This window comes from Hyla sarda, chromosome 9 (genome assembly GCF_029499605.1).
Source record: "Hyla sarda isolate aHylSar1 chromosome 9, aHylSar1.hap1, whole genome shotgun sequence".
Lineage (NCBI taxonomy): Eukaryota > Metazoa > Chordata > Amphibia > Anura > Hylidae > Hyla > Hyla sarda.
Window position 1 is genome coordinate 41,178,235 of NC_079197.1, and position 18,702 is coordinate 41,196,936.

Here is an 18,702-nt window from a genome sequence, read left to right on the forward strand (position 1 = left end):
TCTGCTTCACCCCCAGGACCATCCATTGATGGTCCTGGTCAGCGATCACTGTGATTGGTCCCTGTGGACCAATCACAGTGATCTGGGGTGAAAGTTCAGATCCCCCGCACTGCCCGCCCCTGGAAGTCGGGCAGAACGGGGGACGAAGGCTGCAGGGGCTCGCGGGGACCTGCGGCACACAGGGGGAACACGTGGGGACCGGCGGACTTACCTGGAGCAGCGGCAGGACCGAGGAGCAGCGGCAGGACCGAGGAGCAGCGACGGGACCGGCAGGTAAGTATGTAGTCCTCAGAGGCAGCAGTGAAGATCTTCACTGCTGCTTCTAGGAGTCTGAAAACTACAACTCCCAGCATGCCTAGACAGCCTTTGGCTGTCTGGGCATGCTGGGAGTTGTAGTTTTGCAACATCTGGAGGGCCCCAGTTTGGAGACCATTGTATAATGGTCTCCAATCTGTGCTCTTCCAGCTGTTGCAAAACTACAACTCCCAGCATGCACTGACTGTCCAGGCATGCTGGGAGTTTTAGTTAAGCAACATCTGGCCCTTCAGATGTTGCCGAACTACAACTCCCAGCATGCCCTTCAGCTGTCTGGGCATGCTGGGAGTTGTAGTTTTGCAACAGCTGGAGACACACTGGTTGGGAAACATTGTTTCTAACTCAGTGTTTCCTAACCTGTGTGCCTCCAGCTGTTGCAAAACTATAACTCCCAGCATGCACTAAAAGACCATGCATGCTGGGAGTTGTAGTTTTGCAACATCTGGAGGGCCCCAGTTTGGAGACCATTGTATAATGGTCTCCAATCTGTGCTCTTCCAGCTGTTGCAAAACTACAACTCCCAGTATGCACTGACTGTCCAGGCATGCTGGGAGTTTTAGTTCAACAACATCTGGCCCTTCAGATGTTGCCGAACTACAACTCCCAGCATGCCCTTCAGCTATCTGGGCATGCTGGGAGTTGTAGTTTTGCAACAACTGGAGACACACTGGTTGGGAAACATTGTCTGTTTCTAACTCAGTGTTTCCTAACCTGTGTGCCTCCAGCTGTTGCAAAACTATGACTCCCAGCATGCACTAACAGACCATGCATGCTGGGAGTTGTGGTTTTGCAACAGCTGATGCAACCCCCCCAAGCCCCCCAAGTACATTCACATGGGCGAGGCTTTTACAGTGGGTTTCTCGCATCTTGAGATGCAGCAAATTTTGCGCTGGGAAACTCGCTGTAATCCCCCGCCCATGTGACTGTACCCTAAAAACACTACACTACACGAATACAAAATAAAATAAGAAGTTAAAAACACTACATATACACATACCCCTACACAGCCCCCCTCCCCCAATAAGAACGTCCGGTACACCACTGTTTCCAAAGCAGAGCCTCCAGCTGTTGAAAAACAACAACTCCCAGTATTGTCGGACAGCCGTTGACTGTCCAGGCATGCTGGGAGTTTTGCAACAGCTGGAGGCACCCTGTTTGGGAATCACTGGCGTAGAATACCCCTATGTCCACCCCTATGCAAATCCCTAATTTAGGCCTCAAATGCACATGGCGCTCTCACTTTGGAGCCCTGTTGTATTTCAGGGCAACAGTTTAGGGTCACATATGGGGTATCGCTGTACTCGGGAGAAATTGTGTTACAAGGTTTGGGGGGCTTTTTCTTTAACCCTTCATGAAAAGGAAATGTTGGGGTCTACACCAGAATGTTAGTGTAACATTTTTTTATTTTTTACACTAACATGCTGATGTTGCCCTATACTTTACATTTTCACAAGAGGTAAAAGGGAAAAAAGCCCCCCAAAATTTGTAACGCAATTTCTCCCGACTACAGAGATACCCCATATGTGAGCGTAAAGTGCTCTGGGGGCGCACAACAAGGCCCAGAAGGGAGAGCGCACCATGTACATTTGAGGTGATTTGCACAGGGGTGGCTGATTGTTACAGCGGTTTTGACAAACGCAAAAAAAACAAAACCCCACATGTGACCCCATTTCGGAAACGACACTTGAGAGAAATCAGGCTACAAATATAAGTATACATTTTCTCCTTTTACCCCTTGTAAAAATTCAAAAATTGGGTCTACAAGAACATGCGAGTGTAAAAAATGAAGATTGTGAATTTTCTCCTTCACTTTGCTTCTATTCCTGTGAAACACCTAAAGGGTTAAAATGATGACTGAATGTCATTTTGAATACTTTGGGGAGTGCAGTTTTTATAATGGGGTCTTTTGTGGGGTATTTCTAATAAGAAGACCCTTCAAATCCACTTCAAACCTGAACTGGTCCCTGAAAAATAGTGAGTTTGAAAATTTTGTGAAAAATTGGAAAATTGCTGCTGAACTTTGAAGCCCTCTGGTGTCTTCCAAAAGTAAAAACTCGTCACTTTTATGATGCAGACATAAAGTAGACATATTGTATATGTGAATAATTTTTTTTTATTTGTAATATACATTTTCCTTACAAGCAGAGAGCTTCAAAGTTAGAAAAATGCAAAATTTTTAAATTTTTCATCAAATTTTAGGATTTTTCACAAGGAAAGGATGCAAGTTACCACAAAAATTTACCACCATGTTAAAGTAGAATATGTCACAAAAAAACAATCTCGGAATCAGAATGATAACTAAAAGCATTCCAGAGTTATTAATGTTTAAAGTGACAGTGGTCAGATGTGCAAAAAACGCTCTGGTCCTTAAGGCCAAAATGGGCTTGGTCCTGAAGGGGTTAAATATGGCAAAAAAAATTATTAAATGTAACATTTGCCTGAAAAGACAATAGGCAAACCTTTCCATCTTCTTTACTATTGCTGTGGAGCTGAGGAATAGTCTGAAAACTAGAAATTTAGTTTTTTTTAGCAGATGACCCTTTTAAAAATAAAAGTTTTAGCTGCACCCTGATCCCCCTCTCTGATGGATCATCTGGAAATAGATGAAATACTGCTCATTGCTCAAGGTTTTGATGGTTAGTTCATGCTGTTCAATAAATATAATTTCTTGTTATAAAATCAAAATGTTCATTATTTTACATTTACAAAGGTCCCTGGTTACCATCACTTGCAAGACTAAGAAATACTGGGTCTATTAATGCATGGAGTATGGACAGTGTGGATTCATGGATACAGGTAAGAGTTGAATCTATTTCTGCAGTACTTATTGGCTTATCTGCATGATTTTTTTTTTTACTTAATGCATGAACATATCAGGCTAAAATTGTATTAAGGGAGAGCTATCATGAAGACAACGTATCCCTATTCAAAGGGTAAGTGTCTGATTGTGGGAGGTCTGACCGCTGGGATCCACAATCTTCTGCACAACACTTCAGTGTGTCGATCCCCTGCAGCATTCGGGTATCTCAAGCTCTCCCATAGAGATACATGGAGGGAATGTGTCGGCTGCCATTTTGCGCAGGGGGCAACATGCTCCGATTTTGGAGACTGCCAGGGTGCCGTGCAGGAGATCGCGGAGGGTCTTAGTGGTTGGACTACCCTCAATCAGACACCTAAGTTGTTCTGCATGATAGTTCTCCCTTAAAATAGAATGACATACTGTATTCTATGCATTTTATTGCATTACTAGCTGAGTACCTACCTAATCCTTGTGGGGGAGGAAAAGCAACAAAGGAGGAAGCTTTTGTCCTCATATGCTGTGCTCAAATCCTGACCCCAGGCCCAAATCCCCTCCTCATATCCCGACCCCAAATCCCCTCCTCATATTCCGACCTCATATCTGGTCCACATATCCCGTCCTTATATCCTGACCTCATATCCCATCCTCATATCTCGTCATCATATCCTGTCCTCTTATCGCTTCCTCATGTCCCATCCTCATGTTCCATCCTCATATCCCAACCCCATACCCCGTCCTCATACCACAACCTCATATCCCATCTTCATTTCTCATCTTGTATCCTGACCTCATATCCCGTCCTCATATCCTGACCTCATATCCCGACCTCATATCCCATCTTCATATCCTGTTCCCATATCCCTCCCCATATCACAACCTCATATCCTGTCCTCATATCCCATCTCCATATCCCGTCCCCATATCTGACCTCATATCCCAACCTCATATCCCGACCTCATATACTGTCCCCATATCTCGACCTCATATCCCATCCTCATATCCTGTCCCAATATCCTATCCTCATACCTAATCCCCATTTCTAATCCTCATGTCCTGTCCTCAGGTGGGGCTGAGTTGTGATGCAGATATTTTAAACTGAAAATAAAAGGGGTGTGGCTTAAAGGTTGGGCGTGTCTTTTCAAGATGGGGCATGGAATGCGGGGAGGGTGTGGCTTGCCAGCCGGACTGACGCATTCACCAGGAGATGCAGAGGTGTCAGTAGAGAGCACTGTGGTCGTGACAGAAAAGAAATCCAAAAAGAAAATAATTTCCTCTGTAGTATACAGCCGCTAATAAGTACTGGAAGGATTAGGATTTTTTAATAGAAGTAATTTACAAATCTGTTTAACTTTCTGGAGCAATTTGATATAAAACATTTTTTTTTTCCTGGAATACTCCTTTAATCCTCTTTATTTTCAACTTTTCCAAGCCAAGCCTCTGGACAACTGTTCCTCTATTGTGGATTGTCCTCAGGCATCATCCTTATTCCTTAACCCTTTGAGGACATAGCCCCTTTTGGCATTGAGGATACAGCCAAAACGAGGCAGCTAAAACGTAGCTCTATAATAACATTGTTTGTCATGGAATAAACTTCACTTTTTGCAATTTTTGGTGCTTTACCTATTCAGATAGATAGATATATAGATAGCTAAGAGGGAGGGAGGTAGGGAGGGAAAGAACATTGGAGGGAGGAACTGAGGGAGAGAACGGTGGAGGAAGAAAACGGTGGTGGGAGAGAACGGTGGAGGGAGAGAGGTTCAGAAGCAGTGGGTTAATGCTCTGGTCAGAGCTTCCCTCACTGCTCTCATCCTCCTGTGTATAATGAAGCCGATGGTGTGGCACAGTCTTATGTCATATTGCAACTTGTGGTAGAACTGCAATGTTTTTTTTTATTCTGTACTGATCATATTTTGCACAGTGATCTGAAGTTTTTATTGGTACCACCTTTGTATATATGTGAGTTTTTTTTATCACTTTTTTGCAAAAAATTTTGACATGCTGCAATACCAAATATGTTTATTTATTAATTTTTTTCATTTACATTTTTTCTTTGAAAAATGTGAAAAGTTGGTGATTTACTTTTTTGGGGGGTTTTGGGGGCTAATTCCCATTTTTAAAGACATATTTTTATTTCATTTCTTAAGTCCCCACAGTACTATTTATAGCAATCTTTTGATTGATTTTACTGTTCAGTGCTTTGCATTGGCAATTACGCTGCAGGTAGTCCAATGAGTGTAACTAAGCAGTATTGATCATGTCATCTAAAGGGTTAATGGCGACCATTAGCGTGATTGCAATGTATGAAGTGAGTGCATCATGGTGTGCTAGGGAACGTACATTTACATAAAGTGTCCTCGAGGAACCAGAAAAAAAAAGTTAGGAGTCAGGATTTTGACCTTTATAACTTTTTTTTATTTTTACACCTACAAAGCTTTGTGAGGGCTCTTTTTTGTGGTGTGAGCTGTAATGTTTGATGGAACCACTGAGTAGTATTGACTTTTTGATAACTTTTTACTACTTTTTATCTTGGAAGTGAGGGCTGCACATACTGCAGGGAGGTAAGGTATTCAAACCCTGGGCCAGATACGTCCACCCATACCTCCAGCCATCATAATTATACACACTCATCTAATGATTCAGGAATCTGTCAGATGGAAATAAAACAGTCCATAACTCCAGAGAACCCCTGCTCCCCCAGGGAATCTATACATACCACTACTAGAAGGAGATTTATAATTATTTTCAAACGTATGGCTTTTATATGACATTTTTTTTTTACTTACTTTTGCTTACATGCGACCTATTTATCAAATAATCGCACGTTAGCAAAAACCGGGAAAACCGCTTACAAAAGCATTTTTTAAAGCAGAACTGTTTTCCTTTATTTCAATGGCCGAAGTTCTTTATCAACCCTTGATTACCAGAGAGTGATGGGGAGGGGGGGGGGGGGTACCATATCGGGTGACACCCTGACTGGCACTATATAGCTGCACTCCAACTATCCCTCAACAACCCATCCACCCTCCTCAGAAAAAAAAAAAATATTAAAAACATACTATGCCGCACCATGAATATCCATACTCTGGAGGCTTTTTTGTTTAATCTTGACGCTGCATTTTGTGACGTTGGTGGACGGAGTCTTGGGTCGCTGCGCTGAGGCCGGTGTTTCCATCAGGAAGGAAGACAGGAAGACAGCACAGCACCAGCAGGCTCATAAACAATAGTGAAGCCACCCCCCAAAAAACGGCTTGGTACGTTACCCACCCCGAGACGTTGCATGGGGGGGGGGGGGAGGCGGTCTTATCAGCATGTAGGGGAGTCAGTGTGACTTATGTTAGCCGACTGTTTTGTGGTTTTTGGATCCGGTTTATGGGTAGGTTCTGCTTTCATGAGGAATAGTAATGTAGAGGGGAGGGTGGGGTGCCAACATAATGCACAGTAATGGAGGGGACAGTGGCGGATGAAGGGGGGGGAAAGGGGCAATTGCCCCCACCCCCTCGAGATTGCTGCCCCCATATTCTAGCATGGTGGAGCAGGAGCTGTCAGCTTCCACTCCCCCATTAACCCCCCTTTCTCATGCTGCTTGCTCTCTGTTTTCAGAATTTGAGCTGCGGGGATGCGATCCACAGCAGAGCGGTGCAATGATGTCAATTCATCACGCCGATGCAGGGAGATCACGTCACTGAGGCTCGCACAGTGCCCGACCAGTAAACTGTTTGCTGGGCTAGCTAATTTTCGTTTTTGTAAGATCCTGCAGTAGAGTGTGAGTGTGTGAGTGTTTGTGTGAATGTGTGTGTCTGTATGTGTGTGTGAGTGTGTGTGTTTGTCTGTCCAGGTGAGTGTGTGTGTACATTAGCAGAAAAAGAATTGCATTAAACACCCATGCACAAGTAAGAAAGCTGTAGAAAACACCACAGGGGCACTGTATGGTACACAGTGCCTTATGAAAACTTAGTGGCACATAAAAGGGGACATTTATTGTGAGGGAAACATGGCAGGGGGCATTATAAGTGAGGGGCACATGACAGGGGGGCATTATATGTGAGGGGCACATGACGGGGGCATTATATGCGAGGGGCACATGACAGGGTCCTTGTTATGTGCCTCTCTCATATAAAGACCCATGTACTGTGCCCCTCACATATATTGCCCCCGTTATGTGCCCCTCAATATAATGCCCCATGTATGCCAGCATGTACGTGTCCAAAAATTAACAAGGTGTGCAGTGTGTATTTTCAACCTTAAAATGTATAGAGTTATTAGTTATATAATACATTTTTTCTATAATTAACATTAATTTTGTAGTTTTATTTCATGATGCAGAACAAGAACAGTTGTTAAAGTGGGTGTTAATTTCCTTTTCTGCAGATGTATGCACTTTCTGTAAGCCAGGTTGGACCTGGAATACATATGCGACTTTTAAACGGGGATGCAACTTTTTTTCATCATAAATAGCGACTATCGCATTTGATAAATTCATGACCACTGCAAAGTAAAAAAAAATTAAAATTACTACGTGAGTAGATTTCTAAAATGTGAGTTGGAATAAGCAAAAATCAAAAAGTCGCAGCATGTATAGAAAAGTTGCATGTGTGCAAGTATATGCAACTTTTTTAAGCAAACAAAATCTACTACAGAGCTTGATAAATCTCCTTCATAGTGTTTTTAGAAATGACCACAGGTCCTCTTTAAGCTCATCAATGCAACTTTTTTAGGTAAATATTCCAATAAACTAAAGGGACCTTTCCGTGAAAAAGCATTAATGAGCATATATGTATGCATGTATATGTACACTTTGTATATGTCTATGCATAGTCATTTCTTAATAAAATCCTATTTATGCAGTGCATATAAAATGTGGGATGATTAAAGTAAATATAATTTGTTTCTTTTTTTTCCCAGGTTGATCTTCTAACACCCATGCTGATCCACAGCATACAAACACAAGGTGCTCGGCAACGTCTTCTCTCTATATACATATCTCAGTTCCTTGTATCCTATAGCTTGAATGGACAGAAGTGGAATTCATATCAGGGAAATACCAGCAGTAATCAGATGGTATGTGCACAGCCAATGAGAACAGTATTATACAGGGTGGGCCATTTATATGGATACACCTTAATAAAATGGGAATGGTTGATGATATTAACTTACTGTTTGTGGCACATTAGTAAATGTGAGGGGGGAAACTTTTCAAGATGGGTGGTGACCATGGCGGCCATTTTGAAGTTGGCCATTTTGAATCCAACTTTTGTTTTTTCAATAGGAAGAGGGTCATGTAAAACATCAAACTTATTGGGATTTTTACAAGAAAAACATTGATGTGCTTGGTTTTAATGTAACTTTATTCTTTCATGAGTTATTTACAAGTTTCTGACCACTTATAAAATGTGTTCAATGTGCTGCCCATTGTGTTGGATTGTCAATGCAACCCTCTTTTCGCACTCTTCACACACTGATAGCAACACCGCAGGAGAAATGCTACCACAGGCTTCCAGTATCCGTAGTTTCAGGTGCTGCAGAATGGGCAAAACAAAAATTGGAATAGGACCCTCAGTTTACGCAGATTTTGTTCAGTGATTAGGCAAACATTTATGTGAATGGTGAAGTTAACAAACAAAACCACCGCTATTGGTCTGACACTAACCCACATTGGATAGATCCCTCCAAGACTGTTGGAACACAAAAATTGATGGTATGGTGTGGTATATGGGGTACAAAGATAGTGGGGCCATTCTTCATCAATGGAAACCTCAAGGCCACTGGACATGCGAAATTGCTACATGATGATGTGTTTCCCTCTTTATGCACTGAAGCTGGCACGTTCCCTGAGTTTTTCCAGCAAGATGGTGTACCACCACATTATGGGTGTCAGGTCCGAACATTCCTAGATGAACAGTTTCCTGGAAAGTGGATTGTTCGTCGTGGGCCAGTTGAATGGCCTCCAAGGTCTCCTAATCTGACCCCCTTAGACTTTTATCTTTGGGGTCATCTGAAGGCAATTGTCTATGCTGTGAAGATACGAGATGTGCAGCACCTGAAACTACGGATACTGGAAGCCTGTGCTAGCATTTCTCCTGCGGTGTATATAGTAGTATATAGCAGTGTATACGGATACTGGAAGCCTGTGCTAGCATTTCTCCTGCGGTGTTGCTATCAGTGTGTGAAGAGTGGGAGAAGAGGGTTGCATTGACAATCCAACACAATGGGCAGCACATTTAACACATTTTATAAGTGGTCAGAAACTTGTAAATAACTCATGAAAGAATAAAGTTACATTAAAACCAAGCACATCATTGTTTTTCTTCTGAAATTCTCAATAAGTTTGATGTGTCACATGACCCTCTTCCTATTGAAAAAACAATAGTTGGATTCAAAATGGCCAACTTCAAAATGGCCGCCATGGTCACCACCCATCTTGAAAAGTTTCCCCCTCACATATACTAATGTGCCACAAACAGGAAGTTAATATCACCAACCATTCCCATTTTATTAAGGTGTATCCATATAAATGGCCCATCCTGTAGCATAAAAATATAATGCTAAATATATTTCAATGCCATTCTAATTGTATAATCTAAATGATGTTGTACACCGGCTTTTTCCTATTAATTGATGTACATGAAAATATGACATCAGAAAGAATGGCAAAAGAGCATTAAAACAAGTTAGCTATTAACCATTTGGCATAAATTTCAGTGTGAATTAGTATGATACCCCGGTAGATATGTCCCCAAAATATATGGTACATTTTAGGGCTCATTCGCATTTCTGTCAGGCTCCATTATAAGGAGCTCCGTCAGCAAGTCCACTGAAGTGACAGGAGTTTAGTGGAGAAAAAAATAGTCCATGCACAATTTTTTTTTCTCAGCTAAACTCTGGTCAATTACCGGATCACTGACGGACCCAAGTCAAGTCAATGGGCTCTGTTGGGACCTGTTTTTGGGGCTGATCTGCACAAAAGAAGAGCCCTTAACAGGTCAGAGCAAAACAGCAATGTGAATTTAGCCCAAATAGGACATCATATTGTACAGTATTGTGATGACAGGTGCAGGATCCGTGTCTTTTAACTGCCAACTAATAAGACAGTAGTAACTTTTTATATACCGATTTTTAATATAATTGCTGAAATTTGCACATTTCTAGTCTTACCTAGTTACTTTGATATTTTTAGGTATTTTTTGGGAACGTAGATGCATCAACTATACGAGAGAACCACTTTGATCCTCCAATTATTGCTCGTTTTTTACGGATCCACCCAACTCATACAGGAGCAAGAGCTGGACTGCGAATGGAACTTTATGGCTGTGACCTTACGAGTAAGACTGCATACAGAAATTTCTAAGTTGGTTAACAGAGGCCAGGATATCTTACAGCTGTAGTTTTATCTCATACTTTATGGTGGGCAGAATAAAACTACATCTGTAAAATATTCGGTCTTTCCTCTCTGATGTGACTGTTTTTTCTACATTGTTTGTGTCTCTAGACTGGCACCCTAGTTTGTCGCTTGCAGGGCGGATGGTTTCCAGTGCTGGCAATTCACTTTCCTCTGTAAGGGTATGATCACACGGCTGAATGTCCATGCGGAAATCCGCCAGAATATTCCCATTGAGACCCATTGATTCCAACAGGATTCTGCTGCACTATGCACACTGTGGAATTTCTGCATCAATCTTGATTCCAGCATCCAGAGAAAGAATAGATAGACATGACTATGTCCCAATCCTCTAAAAGGGGTTGTTTTGGTGGCAAGCATGTGGATTTCACCAAGCTCCATTCAAGTGATTGGGAATTTGCAGAAATGTTGGCAATACAGCTGCTGTATTCATACATACCCTTATGACTATGCACAAGCTCTCAATTCTATGCCTGATTAAGTGCATTTTTCATTTAATATACGCAAGTGGAAAAAATAGGAGGACTCTGAGGTAATGTTCCCGTGCACCAAATTCATCAAATGGCTTGTGACTTTTGGTGAATTTGGTGCTGCAAGGTCTATTAGGAAACTTTTCACATCTATAATATACACTGCGTATAGTATATGAAAAATGCACTACGTATACTATATTATTATGTGAATAAAACACTTAATTATGCAATGATGTCATATGTATATATGGCTATTTAAACTGGCAAATGTGCATATTTACTTGCTTAAAGGGGTAAAAAGGATAGGGGATAAGATGTTGGACCCCCACGATCTCTCCAGCAGCATCCCCGTTTTTCAGCTGCACAGAGCGAGGATCACGCTGTGGCTGATGACGGGTTGTGCAGGGGATGGAGTATCGTGAAGTCACCCCTCACCCCTTAATGTGAGTCTATGGGTGGGGGAGCGTGAAAGGGCTGAAACATTGCTCTGTGCACTTGATGAATAAATCCAATCACTAATTCATATTACTCCGGATTGCTGATAGCTCTTTGTTCTATCTATCTATTTATCTACAATAGGGAGAAGAGCAGCACACATGTAGAGATACTCCAATATTCGGAGCTCAGGTTAAAAGCCCACCATTTTTACATCAAAAAAGGATCTCACCGCAGCACATGTAGTGAAGTGAACAAAATTCTAGTGATTTATTCCATAAAAAAAAAGTGATTTCACAGCAAGTAACAACTGGTGCACTGCTTGATAATGACTGGGTAAGCCTGGTCGAAACGTCGTTACTTGCTGGGAAAACACTTTTTTATGGAATACTTTCAAATACGCAGCGGAAAACCGGCAAAAACAAATAGCATGTGAACGCACCCTTAATTATAAACACTCCATATGAAGCAGCACATCCAGACAAGGATAAGTAGGTGGGTGCAGGCACACTAGAACTTCGTTGCTCCAGTTCGTCTTGATAGATAATGGATGTAGTCAGAACACCAGATTAGTGTAATAAAAAAAAGTTGTGTTTTTATTCCATGATAAAGTTGACCTTTACCATGGAATAAAAACACAGCTTATTGTATTACACTAATCTGGTGTTCTGCCTACATCCATTATCCATCTTCAGTTATAGCAACATAGTAAGTGTGAAAAAACATAACCCCATCCAGTTCAGCCTATTCTCCTGCATTGATCCAGAATAAGGTAAATCCCCCATTTTAGGAATTTTTTTTTCCTGTTTTAAAATATGGCTATTGGATTAAATGCCTAGATGAAACCCCCATGTAAAGTAATTTAGTAACTAGGGCTGCACAATTTGAAGAAAATGTCATATTGCGATTATAGAGGTAAATAATGGCGATTTCAATATGGGATTGTGATGTAATAAACAAATGGTGAAATCCCCCATTTGATGTCCAATCCCCCCATGTCATGTCCATTCAACCATTTCAAATGCCCTATTTCTTGTCCACACCCTCTATTTCAATTACCCCATATTTCATGTCCTTCCCCCATAACATGGTGCCAGAGAGTGGGGAAAGCATTCAAAAAAATGATGCTTACTTATCCCCATTCCCTCACTGGTCTGCCGCAGATCCCATTCTTCTCAGAGTGTCTTTTGTGCTTTCTTCTTCAGGGACAAGCAGTTGGCTAAGGACTTTCCTGTCCAACCAATCACTGGCCAGGACAAGACACCTTTGCAGCCAATGATGGCTATGTGGGAAGGTTCTACAGCCAGCTGCTCTGCTCTGAAGAAGGAAGCACAAAGAAGACATCAGGACCGCACAGAGGCAATTGGGATCGGCAGCAGACCAATAAGAAACCAACCCTAATAATAAGCATCAGTCATGTTCCCCCACTTCCCGACGCCATATTACACACACACACAGGTCGAGTCTGGAGCTGGGTCACTGACGAAATTAAAATGCAGGGTTCAAATGGTTAACATAAAAACCTGATTTAAACACCTTTAGGGTGAGAATTATTAGAACCTGATTGCTTCTTTCATTTTTAAAAAGACCTCTGAAAAATAAAATTAACAATCTGATTGGTTGCTTTGGGCAACTGGTCATCTTTTCCTCTGTACAGGTTTTGAGAAATCTCCCCAAAGGTGATTTTCTGATGATGCATTCCCTTCGATGTGCCAAACTGAAACTATTAATAGTGTGATTATACTGAAATGACTCCATTGTTAGCCTTGTTATCACATGTTATCACTCTGTTTTGCAGGTTGCTCATTGCCCCTTGGTATGCAGTCAGGCGCAATTTCCTCTTATCACATATCTGCTTCCTCTTATTCTCATTCGGTATTTTCTTCATGGGCTCCTAATTTAGCAAGACTTTACCAGCGAGGTCGTGTTAATGCATGGAGACCAAAGGTGGGTATCACTTTTAAGGGTGCTTTGATCTAGAGAACAAATATAAGTTACAAATGCAGTTTTGTTTTGGCTTTTTTTTTTTGTCTGTTTTGGGGGAGAAATTACAATAAAATACACTGCTCAAAAAAATAAAGGGAACACTTAAACAACACAATGTAACTCCAAGTCAATGACACTTCTGTGAAATCACACTGTCCACTCAGGAAGCAACACTGATTGACAATCAGTTTCACATGATGTTAAGAAAATGGAACAGACAACAGGTGGAAATTATAGGCAATTAGCAAGACACCCCCAATAAAGGAGTTGTTCTGCAGGTGGTGATCACAGACCACTTCTCAGTTCTTATGCTTCCTGGCTGATGTTTCGGTCACTTTTGAATGCTGGCAGTGCTTTCACTCTAGTAGTAGCATGAGACGGAGTCTGCAACCCACACTAGTGGCTCAGGTAGTGCAGCTCATCCAGGATGGCACATCAATGCGAGCTGTGGCAAGAAGGTTTGCTGTGTCTGTCAGTATAGTGTCCAGAGCATGGAGACGCTACCAGGAGACAGGCCAGTACATCAGGAGACATGGAGCAGGCTGTAAGAGGGCAATAACCCAGCAGCAGGACCGCTACCTCCGCCTTTGTGCAAGAAGGAGCAGTAGGAAAACTGCCAGAGCCCTGAAAAATGACCTCCAAAAGGCCACAGATGTGCATGTATCCAAATGGTCAGAAACAGACTCCATGAGGGTGGTATGAGGGCCCAACGTCCACAGGTGGGGGTTGTGCTTACAGCCCAACACCGTGCAGGACAATTGGCATTTGCCAGAGAACACCAAGAGCAAATTCACCACTGGCGCCCTGTGCTCTTCACAGATGAAAGCAGGTTCACACTAAGCACATGTGGCAGATGTGACAGAGTCTGGAGACACCATGTAGAACGTTCTGCTGCCTGCAACATCCTCCAGCATGACCAGTTTGGCGGTGGGTCAGTAATGGCATTAGATGGCATTTCTTTGTTGGGCCGCACAGCCCTCCATGTGCTTGCCAGAGGTAGCCTGACTGCCATTACGTACCGAGATGAGATCCTCAGACCCCTTGTGAGACCATATGCTGGTGCAGTTGGCCCTGGGTTCCTCCTAATGCAAGACAATGCTAGACCTCATGTGGCTGAAGTGTGTCAGCAGTTCCTGCAAGAGGAAGGCATTGATGCTATGGACTGGCCCGCCTGTTCCCCAGACCTGAATCCGATTGAGCACATCTGGGACATCATGTCTCGCTTCATCCACCAATGCCACGTTCCACCACAGACTGTCTAAGAGTTGTCAGGTGCTTTAGTCCAGGTCTGGGAGGATATCCCTCAGGAGACCATCCACCGCCTCATCAGGAGCATGCCCAGGCCTTATAGGGAGGTCATACGGGCACGTGAAGGCCACACACACTATTGAGCCTCATTTTGACTTGTTTTAAGGACATTACATCAAAGTTGGATCAGACTGTAGTGTGGTTTTCCACTTTGATTTTGAGTGTGACTCCCTATCCAGACCTCCATGGGTTGATAAATTTGATTTCCATTGTTAATTTTTGAGTGATTTTGTTGTCCGCACATTCAACTATGTATATTTCATACGATTAGTTCATTCATTCAGATCTAGGATGTGTTATCTTAGTGTTCCCTTTATTTTTTTTGAGCAGTGTATAATCAAAACAAAAAAACTGATGCAGCCAAGTCATCACAAAAACTCCTTGTGTGAATCACAGCAAACTTAATCACAGTATCAGAATTCTCACAATATTGTTTCACATGTGTACACTGATATAGTGTGTATTAATGTCACATGCAATGCAGTCTTTATTTGTACTATAACTGCTATTTATGATAGTGAATGTATGAGAAGGCAAGAAGGATTGTTCATACTTCATTTCTACATTATATGATTTGTATACTTTTTTTTATGTCGAAAGACATTTGTATACCAATGGATCTATCAAATGTAACACATCGGCTCTGATTTAGTATTGTGCAAATGGTCCAAAATTTTGGTGCAATGTGCATCAAAAACAGGCACCCATGAATTGTATCACAATTATTATGAGTTTTATGTCCGCCATTAACCCCTCAGATGCCGTGATCAATACAGATCACGGCATCTGCGGCAGTGTGGTACTTTGAATGGATGATCGGATCACCCGCAGCGCTGATCATCCAGCATGGCGGCTGGAGGTCCCCTCACCTGGCTCCGGTCATCTCCAGGGGTCTCCTGCTCTGGTCCGAGATCGAGCAGACCAGAGCAGAAGATCACCGATAATACTGATCAGTGCTATGTCCTATACATAGCACTGAACAGTATTAGCAATCAAATGATTGCTATGAATAGTCCCATGTGGGAACATAAAAAGTGTAAAAAAAAAAAGAAAAAAATTTGAAAAATCCCCTCCACCAATAAAAAAGTAAAATGTCAGTTTTCCCATTTTACCCCCCAAAAAGCGTAAAAAAAATAATTAATACACATAATTGGTATCGCAGCGAGCGTAAAAGTCTGAAATATTAAAATATATTGTTTTTATCCCGTACGGTGAACAGCGTAAACCTAAAAAAATAAAAAGAGTCAAAAATTGCTTCTTTTTTGTCACACTTTATTAAAAAATTTATTTATAAAAAATGTATAAAAAGTAAAACCTAAGCAAAAGTGGTACTGATAAAAACTACAGATTACGGTGCAAAAAATGAGCCCTCATATCGCCCCATATACGGAAAAATTAGAAAGTTATAGGTGGTCAAAATAGGGCAATTTCAAACATACTAATTTTGTTAAAATGGTTTGAGATTATTTTTAAATGGTACAATTATAGAAAAGCATATAACATGGGTATCATTTTAATTGTATTGACCCACAGAATAAAGAAAACATGTCATTTTTACCGGAAAGTGTACAGCGTGAAAACAAAACCTTCCAAAATTTGCTAAATTGCGTTTTTTTTTTTTTCAATTTTCCCACATAAATAATATTTGTTTGGTTGCGCCTTAAATTTTATGGTAAAATAAGTGATGTAATTACAAAGTACAATTAGTGATGCAAAAAACAAGCCCTCATATGGGTCTGTGGATGGAAATATAAGAGAGTTATGACAGAGCCACGGGACAGTAGGAAGCAGATGTAAGCCCTCCGGCTACCTCCACAGTGGATCGCCCGCCCGCGACCGCGCTGCGGGGGGGGGGGGGGGGGGGGGGGCAAGCCACCCCACTAGCCCACCAGGGAGCATTCACAGATCCCTTTAGATGCAGCTGTCAGCTTTGATGGCGGCGATCTAAAGGGTTAAATAGCCAGCGACGGCGATCACCGCATGCTGGCAATTAGCGGCCCCCAGCTACTGAAAACAGCCGGGGGCTACAGAGTATGGAGCGGGCAGGAGTCCGGAGCCCGCTCCATACAGACTGCTGAGCACCGCATGATGGATATTAGCGGCGGCCCCGGCTACTGAAAACAGCTGGGGGCTGCAGAGTATGGAGTGGGCAGGGGTCCGGCGCCCGCTCCATACACCCCTCTGAGCGCCGCATGCTGGATATTAGCGGCGGTGATGCATCAGCGGCCCCCAGCTACTGAAATCAGCTGTGGGCCGCAGAGTACGGAGCGGGCACAAGTCGGAACCCGCTCCATACACCAAGAGCGCCGCCGCATCAGATCCGGCCTGCCCGGCTCCACAAATGGGGAATTTGTATCTCCTGATGCCTGGGACATGTTGTTCCGGGCGTCGGGAGATACAAATTCCACATCCCTAAAAGGATCGATTCAAAAATATTTTGAATCAATTCAGTATTGCCAAGTGAAAAATCGCGATAATCGCGCAAGTCGATTTTTTTTTTACATCCCTAGTATGGAGGCCTTGTGGTGAGTATGGAGGCCTTGTGGTGAGTATGGAGGCCTTGTGGTGAGTATGGAGGCCTTGTGGTGATTCTGCCTTTGTTATGAAGTGACACACTGCCCCAACTGCTGGTGTGATGATCATTCCTAGTAGGGACATCAACATCTCAGAGATATGTGCAGGACATCCTGCAGCCTCGAGACACCTCTCATGCTTTCCATCTGGCATTTTTCAATTCACAGCAATGGTATTCCAGAAATGTCACTGCCAGATTGCATCAACTTCTTGGCGTTCCATGTTACCAGATTTATCACCAGCTATACCATCTGTGGGCAAATGTGCCTCAGAATGCCATATGGAACCTGTATGCCTACAAGCCCAACCCTGTCTTATCTTGTATCCAGGATAGAAGTGGCCCAACAGTGTACTAGAGCTTCCTTTCAATTGTACTATGTTCCCCAATAAACTTTTACTCTAATATTGTAATTCATTTGATTCCAACAATTCCTTCTTGCAGCATTATTGTTTTTTCTCAATGAGTCTAGTTGGTGTAAACTTAGACTAGTTTAGTTAGTCTACAGATAAACACGATTTATCAATCAGCTCCAGACACTTTAAAAATGTTGCGCATTTGAAGACTGTTCTGTCTAAGTTTGCACTGTGTTTGAATAAGGAATCTGTCAGTTTGCGGCACCAGACCTGCAGCCAGGAAATATGGACGTGAAAATACAGATGTAATATGCCCTTGTATGGGGACACCTAGATAAATCATAGATCTTATTTAACATTATAATTGAAATTTTACAATTATCTGTTACAAAAACACATACAACTTGTATTGTATTAGCAGACCCATGAATAAGTAAAAATATACTGGTCAGATACTTGAAATGGAAAAAAAAAAAACCATGTCTTGATCTTGCCAGGATGGGTGGGAACAAAGTGAAGGAGATAAATGTACATATAATCACACATGGCAGATCTTATGTATGGTGGAAAGTCTGAGCTCATTGTTTTGATTCTTCCAGAAAGACATAGCATAATCTACAGAAATAGCGCGCACTCATTCTTTAAAACACAACGCCTTTTATGAGTCATTGGAAGCAGAAGTCATAGGAAGACAAAGCGGCTGCTGTGCTACATTGCAGATAAAGTGAGGACTAGTGAAACTCCTAAGTTCTGTCTTTTAAATGCCACAGCTCCCACACTTGTTGTAACTCATTGGGCATTTAGGAAGAGAATAATGGCCACATTGTTTGCAATTATTCTTTATATCAATGATGTAGATCAGCTGTTGGAGATGTTTAGGCCAAGTGTAAAGCAGTGGAGGTCGGGATTCTCTCTTCGGTTTACTTTGTATCTCCGACACATAGGCCAATATTTATCAATGCATTTGCTGTAAACTGATCCAAAATTTTATGCAACTCAATGTGTGCAAAAAACTGTACTTTTAATACCAAATTGTCTCCAAAATCTGAAAATGAGAAAAA

The 18,702-nt window shown here is 42.2% G+C and overlaps 1 protein-coding gene across 1 annotated transcript in view; it reads left to right on the forward strand.

Annotated features, from left to right (window-relative positions):
• Positions 1 to 18,702, forward strand: part of F8 (coagulation factor VIII) — a 97,185-nt gene that overhangs the window by 54,328 nt on the left and 24,155 nt on the right. Inside the window, exons 21-24 of the mRNA XM_056539178.1 lie at positions 3,026 to 3,111; positions 8,018 to 8,173; positions 10,290 to 10,434; positions 13,218 to 13,366. Coding sequence (XP_056395153.1) covers positions 3,026 to 3,111; positions 8,018 to 8,173; positions 10,290 to 10,434; positions 13,218 to 13,366 — 536 coding nt within the window. The remainder of the gene's footprint in view (positions 1 to 3,025; positions 3,112 to 8,017; positions 8,174 to 10,289; positions 10,435 to 13,217; positions 13,367 to 18,702) is intronic.